Source organism: Colletes gigas, unplaced genomic scaffold, assembly GCF_013123115.1.
Source record: "Colletes gigas isolate AHSC1104 unplaced genomic scaffold, ASM1312311v1 Colletes_gigas_Sc00063, whole genome shotgun sequence".
In the NCBI taxonomy this organism is placed as follows: Eukaryota; Metazoa; Arthropoda; class Insecta; order Hymenoptera; family Colletidae; genus Colletes; species Colletes gigas.
The window spans coordinates 277,846-286,732 of record NW_025106692.1 but is presented as its reverse complement, the minus strand read 5'-3'; the positions used below and the strand labels follow the sequence as shown (position 1 = coordinate 286,732).

Below are 8,887 nucleotides of genomic sequence, written 5' to 3'. Positions count from 1 at the left end.
GCAAATTGCATGCAGCTGCGTGCGCATGATAGTGGTTCTCATTCAACATGTCTTTCGTCTTATTTTGATCTCCAGAATCTACCATTCAAAATTTTCCCTGGAGTGGCCACTCTGTATATAATTCTGTTTTATTCGTAAGAATATTATCACTTTTCAAGAGGGATAAATAAATTTCAAGGACAATAAAAATTGAACGTCGAACGTAAAATTACTTCTTTTTTACAAAAATATTCTATATTATTAGAATTTTATTCTCTGCGGAATATCAAATAGAACATTTAACTAATAATAATTTTATGTTTGACGTTCGACTTTTATCGTCCTTCAAATTTATTTATTTGTAACTTCCATTTGGGGATATCGATACGCTGCATAAAACTATAGATACACTGACCTGACTGACCGCTTCGCTGAAGAGCTGTCTGTTTATTAATTATGCACATCTCCGTAAATATTTATTCCCAAAATCATTTTCCTAAATATTTTTCCAGGGTGAGCTTAAATAAAAAAATGTACTTGCTAGAAAAACCATAAAATTAGAAATGGGATACTGTCAATTGTGATGCAGAACCGAGTCTTTGTTTTGTACCGTTTTCAACTCTATCACAAAGGCATTGAATATAAATCAACATGAAATAAGATTTTATTTATTTTTATATTTAATATTTCTTTTAGTGAATTTAGTTATTGTTATTGTGGTTTTAGAATTAAAGAAAAAAAATTTACATATTCTATATTTGTAGTTTTTAAGTTTTTAAAAATTGTTTATAATATTCTTAAATTTTGTTAATGTTATTAAGTTGTAGCTTTGAGTGCTAAGAAAAACAATTTATAATATAGGTTAGTTGTTAGTTTTATAAATGAGTAATGTATTAAGTATATAAATTTTTTTTTATTTATCCTTTATTATACAACAAGATTATAAATGCCCTCTTGGATTGTCTATGTTAACATCAAGGGATAGCATACTATTTTTTTCTCGCCCGTTGAAAGAGGTAAATTTATTTACTCAAAGAAATAGGCCAAAATCATTTCTTTTGGCAAATATATTTATTACATCAAAATAACTCAACTATATCAAATTTAAATTTAAACAATATTACCAGTTTCTACAGACAACACACATTTTCCATTTCGCAACGAACGTGTTAAGCTAAATTTCGTACATTTATGAACTAGATTTGTTTGTGTCATTAATGATTAAATTATTTGAAGTTGAAATGATCTCACTATAAATTATGTAATTATACTTTATTTCAGTATTTTTGAAAAACATAAATATCAAAGATTGAAGTTACATAAAACAAATCGAAATTAATCGTCGTTTTATTCATATTACTGAAAAATATTTCCTACGATATTGATTATAAACATGCATATAATAAAAATAAACATAATCAAAATCAATTATTTCTTTTCTCATTTTTTTGTTACATAATGGATACAAAAGCAAATGATAAAAATACTCATTACCATGTATATTCAGAAATAGACAATATTTATAATATTTTCGACTTATATAGCAAAAAGAGATATAATTGTTTTACATCCGTCATTTTATACTTTTCATATCATTACATTTAATTTGTTTTCGGACGTGGATTGATATAATGCCAATTTCGCCATTTGGTTTTATACATTTGCATTGTATCATAATTATATTTCCAGCTAATATAGCTTAGGAAATAATGCAATTCGATTTTTCTTGTACATTTCCATCAGCTTTTTCAATTTCTATCAATAACGTATGAAAAATATCTGCGACAGACTGAAATAAAGAGGCAATTGTTATTGAAAGTGTGAAGAATTATTAAAAGTAATAAAGTATATGTACCTCGTTTTGTTTTGCACTGGTTTCTAAGAAAGCCGCGTGCCAGGAATCTGCTAATCGCTTGCCCTGTTCTGTTGTTATCATTCGGTCCACATATAAATCCGTTTTATTTCCTACTAATACAATTGGAACACTAAAATACATAAACATATGCTATATTAAATATATTATATTACAGTCTAATAAAAGAAATTTAACATAGATATCATACTGGACTTTTCCTGTAATATCCAATAGTTTATCATAAATAATTTGTACAACTTCAAAACTCTTTGCGCTGGTTATACTATACACAAGGACATAACCATGAATGTCCATTGAATACTGTGTAGGAAATATACTATATTCATCTTGACCTGCTGTATCTACCAATTTAACTTCATAATCTTGACTATTTACTCGTGTACTTTTTGTAAATGCTGAAAAACAAAAATCGATTGTATTAGAAAATAGGCAAGATTTAAATTAGTATAACCCTTATCTTCTAAATATTACACAAACTTTCAAATTTAATGAGTTAGAAATAATGTTGTTTTGAAAATTATATAACTTAATTTTGGAGGGATGTGCGGGTAGTCCGAAATTTGGACTCGAGCAGTCAAGAAATCGGCGAATTGGGGCAGAATCCGATATACCTCGAACCGAATTGTTTCAAATGGTCCCGCAACAGTTCGGTTATTCGAGATATACAGGGTGTTCGATCACCTCTAGGAAAAATTTTAATGGGAGATTCTAGAGGCCAAAATAAGACGAAAATCAAGAATACCAATTTTTTGATGGAGGCTTCGTTAAAAAGTTATTAACGTTTCAAGTTCCGTCTGTAGAACGGCAATCTACGAACAGCGCATAGGCGCGATAGTGATTCTCACTCAGAGAACTGTAAGGCTTTCTCATGCTGAGTGAGATACACTATCGCGCGTGCGCAGCTGTTCGCAGATTGCCGTTCTACAGGTGGAACTTTAAACATTAATATCTTTTTAACGAAGCTAAATTAAGAAATTGGTATTCTTGATTTTCGTCTCATTTTGGCCTCTAGAATCTCCCATTAAAATTTTTCCCAGAGGTGGCCAATCATCCTGTATTGGGTTCTATTAAAATCCATCGTTTTCCTGATAGTTCGAATTCGAGTTTCAGGCTCTCTTCACACCCCTATTAAATTAGATGCAAGTACAAAATTCTAGAAAGAGCATTAATATTCTTTCTTTGAGAAGCTTTATTTTAAAAAGATTAAGTGTATAAGAAAGCATAACAGTAAAATGTAAGATACTACCACATTAATTACATTCAATTACAATAAACATCATGAAAGAGCAATAACACTTTAGCTTTATATAGAACATAAATACTAGAAGTTGAAATACATGCATATCACTAATAATGCATACATGCTATAATGAAAACAGTTTGTGTAATTTGTAATGGTAACTTTTAGCATACATAGAAACTTCAGATAATTTGAATTAATTCAGATGATTAAAACAGTTTTTAAAATTAACTGCTCCTTAGGAATTGAAATAAAAAAGTTAAAAAATAGAGTCAAGTAGATTTTAATAGAAAACTCTAATACATTATAGAATGTCCATAAATATAATTTAAGAAATTATTCAAGAAAAGAGAACAAATTAATATAATATCGAACTATAAATTTATAATTTTTGAAATTTAATATATAGAACAGCACATTTGAAACTATCACCTGAAATAATTCTAATTTCAGTTTTATGGAAATACACTACTAAAATGTTCAACTTCAAAGACATCATTTATTTCATGATTAAAACATAGTAATTGTATCCACCACACAGCTAATAACATTTGTCAGAGTAAAAAGAATTTGTAATTATTTCATTGCAACTACGATTATTTATTATAAAATCACAAACTATAATAGTTTTGGAATAGCACTATCAATTTCTTCCATAAACACAATTTTGAATAACGAAGAAAATTAATTCTATCGTATATTATTAATATGGACACACTTATTGTAACGAATATCAAACAGTTTCAATTTTCGATCCTGCAGTAATTCTAATGTTTTTCAAAAAACTTAATAACGTAATAAAAGACTTTACGATGTTGGTCATTTTGTCAAAGATCGATCAATGCTAACGAATTAAAATTTGGTTTACTTACATTTAACGTAATGATATTATAATTAATTTTTACAGTAAGCAATATCACCACTTTAAAATATAAAAGTTATTTAATGCAAAAGTACATAACAAATTAAACATGTATATGTAAACATTGTTTATGAAACGTTAAAATGTCATATGGAATGTATTCGTATAAATACATTTTGTTAATAATCGACACAAGAAATAACAATTAAAGTAATAAAATATAACTTAAAATAAACTTGTTCTATATGCTGTATTACTAATATGTGATTAAAATAATGAAAAGTATAGAGTATAATAAAATTTGTAAATCATTGTGATATTGCTCTAATGTAAAAAAAGGACAACAATGTTTTTTTTTCATTATTCCATTGGAGATTAAGAAATACTATTATTTTATCAGAATTTCTATATGTTCCAAACTTAATGTGTTTTTTACTTACGTTTTGAATTTCAATAATTGATTTTCGTTACTTAAATTATACAATGTTTTATATTCATTACAAATAAGATTCCTTTTGGACCAAAAATAAAATTATTTTAATATCTTTATACAATTATAGATTATCAACTGTTTATGTCATTAACGATTATAAGTGGATGAGCAAGCCACAAATAGAAACATATTGTTTCCATTAAAATTATCCTGATATGTGTTATGTACACATCCAAATATAACCTTGAACTTAAAAAGATGATAATTAATAATGATGTTGAAGCACTAAGAATCTATATTTTTGGTTTAAGAATTTAGTATTCATTGGATATAGTACATCTTATAAAATACCTGTCCATTAAATAATAATTTTTCATGAAACTACTGCTTGTTTACAGCATGGATTATGAAGAGAATGTGCAGAAAATACTACTAACAGTGTCATTAGAAATCTTTGAAGTAGCGTGTAAGACGATACAGGTACTTCTTACTATTTTCTATAGTAGGGTCATATGAATCCACAAACTGTCCCTCGACGAACTGTATGCTCAGTGATGACTTGCCTATTAAAATTAATAAAAGTACAGTCAATGATTATTAAATGCAAATTCACATTAGTATTATAAATTATATGAATACAATAAGTTTAAAAAAAATAAAAATTATTATATTAAATACAAAGTATTCAAAATGCAGGCACCAATTTTGAATTATAGTAATACTATTTTTATAAAAAATATAAAATTTATTCAAACTATTATGATTTGAATTATTTTCATTGCCTACAGTACGATTAGAATTATTATAAAAATAATATATTATTCTTAAGTTCTTTTTATTTCATATACAGGGTGTTCGGCCACCTCTGGGAAAAATTTTAATGGGTGATTCTGGAGGCCAAAATAAGACGAAAATAAAAAATACCAATTTGCTGATGGAGATTTCGTTAAAAGCTTTCGACTTTTTTTCTCGAAAATGAGCAAGATTTCGGGGGTATGTCTATTCACCAAAAATGATTGTAATTGACCCCCGCAACCGAAAATAATTTTTCTAAAACGATTTGAAATTTTTTTTTTCCGTCGAAAAATTTCAGCACCTACCCGATTTTTTTTCTCAAAAGTGGATAGGATTTCGTAGGTATGTGTATTTACCAAAAATGATAGTAATTGACCTCCGCAACCGACAATAATTTTTCCAGAACGATTTGAAATTTTTTAATTTAATTGTTAATAACTTTTTAACGAAGCCTCCATTAACAAATTGGTATTCTTGATTTCCATCTTATTTTGGCCTCTAGAATGTCCCATTAAAATTTTTCTCAGGGGTGGCCGAACACCCTGTATTATAAAATAAGTATTTACTAACAAAAAGTCACACAACGGGCCATTTATGATAAATATAATTAAATTATATATTTACTTGTCAAATAAATTGACGTTATGCCATGATAACTTAAAATATTTAATCACAATTGAAAATAGTATAATAATATTTCATTACCTACGGATCTGTAACCCATAATAGCTATTTTCCTCTGTTTTGGTGGCATCTTTTAGCATTTATGAACAAAAAGACTGCAACGATATTCCATAAAGGCTGGTGCATACTCCAGTTATGACCTAAAACATGATTAAAAAAGAAAAAGAAATTATGTAGCTTTATTAATATTTAAATAGTTGCTCATGGCATGATATGATTTTAAGTATTTAAAAAAAAGAAATTACATAGTTTTCTGTTTAATTGCTTGGAATAATGTAATAAATTTAATTTGAAATACCATTTTATAAAACTGTTGTTTTATATAACTACTATAATAAATTATGCATAATTGTGTTACTCCCTATTATATATATTACATATACGAGTTTATTAAAATCTTTGCAAAAACATTTCAGACAATGCGAAAAAGAAGAAATATATATATTGTAATTTCTTTATTAGGTTTGATAAATTAAAGAGAAACTATGTTGAATGATATACACTCAACGGCACTTTGCATTTACTTTCTTGATCGCTACGAAGTATGATTACATCACGAGTGTTTTGCACAAATAAATAACTACGACATTCTTAAATACGTAAGATTATTGTTTATATTTGTTACTTTTCATCTTGAACAAGTTATCACTTACAGTCCTGCAAATTGCAATGATACATGAAACACAGAAAAATTCTAAATAAAAAATACGAAGATAAATCTCAGTATTTTTAAGATGAGAAGGTGTATAGAAAATCGTTAAGTTGAGTAAAAAAAAAATATATATGCGTGAGAACGTATGTAACTATCTATACATAAACACATGCACGAATAGAGATGTACAAGTTCTTGCACGTCAGCATGTAATTTGTATTTATGATCAAAATAAATAATTAATATCTTGCATTCAGGCATCGATACGATATTTTTGGTATTTTACAGAAAAAAAAATCTGACTTGTTACGATGATCTGTAACATCCATCGAACTACGCATTGTTTATTGCACATGCACTACTCACCGAAAGAGATGAGGTGCATTAGGTGCGTTTCATATCAATCGACATATCGACTCGTGTTCTTCATCAAATATTTAGCCAATTAAAACGTTAATATTTAAACAACGCTGTTGTAATTAATTTTTATCACTACTGTTTTAAATTAGTATTGTTCTTTCTTCATCCACAGATTTGTTAATTACTTAAGTAGTACTATTTTATACGGGTGTGCGATTTTCCTAAGAGTGAGAGGAAATTTGGAAGCACACTATGAATTACACACTTTAAATGTCACGTACAAAGAGCTTCATTCTCTGGTTAACATTAATTAGTATTAATTATCACGAAGCACTGTGTTAATCTTACAAGTATTTCACGAAAAATATCTTGACAATGCTCCCCCACTTCTCGAGTCGAACTTACTGAAAAATATATAACAATGTGAGATTTTACGAGTGCTTGCCAACGGATATTCTGATCGGATGCGCCATCTGTTCGAAAAATGTAGAAATTGACAAATTTAAATGCATTCACAATCTACTGTGTTTTTCTTTTATGTATATTTCTGTTTTTTTTATTCTCTATAACAATATTAGAGTTTTCGATTATTAATTACGGTAAAATGGATCATCTATTAATAATTTTATTTAGTGACAATTTAATAATCATTTCATTTTTGTATAGTAAATATATTTTATCTTAGAGTATCAATGTTGAGTTCTTATATAATATGAAGCTGATATTTTATATTGTAATCTGCGTTAGTACCTCATACTTTCTATTTTTTGATAAAAGGAAACAAAAAGATGAAAAGGAAACATTTGTTTTAATTTGAATTTGTTTATTTTATTTTATTGTGCTATTAAAGAGAAAGGTGAACGGTATGATAGAATTTTCAAAGATGATACTATTTACATTAGATATTTTTAAGTGTCGCGTGTATAAATTCAATACTATATCTTTTTCTTTATTATTTATTAGACACTATTTAAACTTTCTTTGCGATTCGATTTATTTTCTCTATTTGACATCGAATTCTTCGAATTTGATTAGATATTTTAGGCACATTTGTAAATATAAAGTATCACCAGAAGATATTTTTGTTTTCACTGAATAACGTTTGATATGTTTCAATTCGCGTTCAAATTGTAATATAATTCAATATTTTTTTTTGTTTAAATTTAAAGATCTTGGTCAGTGATTCTTAAATCTGTGATCTGCAGATCGCAAAGGGGCCATGGATAGATTTGTGGGGGCTCCGCGAATTTGTACACGGAATTATTAAATATTTATTTAGTTAGATACATTATATTTAAACATACTGTGGTCCGTCAATAATATAGAGCGTAGTTTATTCATGTCAATAAGTCATACATTGAAAGTGATACAACTGTTTCAGTATTAATATTCACACACGAAAAACCTCGCAACCGCGTGGCGATCCTCACTTGGGGTTCCCCTACGGTCGATCCGTACTCTCCCGTAAAGCGCCATCGTGTGGCCATCTGCGTACCACACATACTAATTTTATTCTTTCAATACTTTGAAATGGCAATAGTTATTAAATTATAATAAATCTTTCAATGCCTTGAAGTTATTATTATGACTTACACCGTAGAATTTTAAAAGCTTCCTTGGTTAAACTAACTTTGCAAATTTTGCAAATGTTGGTGAAACTGCCAAAATGTAGTTGAGATTTAAAACTATTTACCAGTTTGTTTAGAAAACAGAATTTTATGGTAAAGTGAATACTTAAAAACACTAAAAGACACCGTTTCTTTTCTAATATTTTCTAATATACTAAGATTCTTTTCTAATATAAATATTCAATTTTTGTTAAATATAAACTCTTACTTAGGTACGCAATTGTTGGAAAATTTAGTGGAGCATAGGTTTGAAAAACATTGACTTGACTAACATTTTAAAACGTCATTTTGAGAACGGAGATCATGATCTTTGCCTGAGTGACAAGAGGGTCTGTGAAAAAACTGGTCTAGGTAATTTCGTCGGCCATATGCACGATT

General features: G+C 27.8%; 1 protein-coding gene across 1 annotated transcript; it reads right to left on the bottom strand.

Moving 5' to 3' along the window:
- Positions 1-907: 907 nt before the first annotated feature.
- LOC122403586 (GTP-binding protein Rheb homolog) lies at positions 908-7,288 on the bottom strand. The gene is made up of 6 exons (XM_043407185.1): positions 6,888-7,288; positions 5,891-6,009; positions 4,882-4,953; positions 2,043-2,250; positions 1,835-1,964; positions 908-1,768 (listed from the first exon to the last, which is right to left on the bottom strand). Exons 2-6 carry the CDS (start codon positions 5,937-5,939, stop codon positions 1,679-1,681), a joined length of 549 nt encoding a protein of 182 aa, XP_043263120.1. The 5' UTR covers positions 5,940-6,009; positions 6,888-7,288; the 3' UTR covers positions 908-1,678.
- Positions 7,289-8,887: the final 1,599 nt, after the last annotated feature.

Coding starts and splice junctions, on each gene's coding strand:
- LOC122403586 (XM_043407185.1), bottom strand. CDS start 5,939: ATGCCACCAAAACAGAGGAAAATAGCTATTATGGGTTACAGATCCGTA. Junction 2,251..4,881: donor TGACCCTACTATAGAAAATA/GTAAGAAGTACC, acceptor TTTGTTTTTCAG/CATTTACAAAAAGTACACGA. Junction 1,769..1,834: donor CCAGTGCAAAACAAAACGAG/GTACATATACTT, acceptor TCTTTATTTCAG/TCTGTCGCAGATATTTTTCA.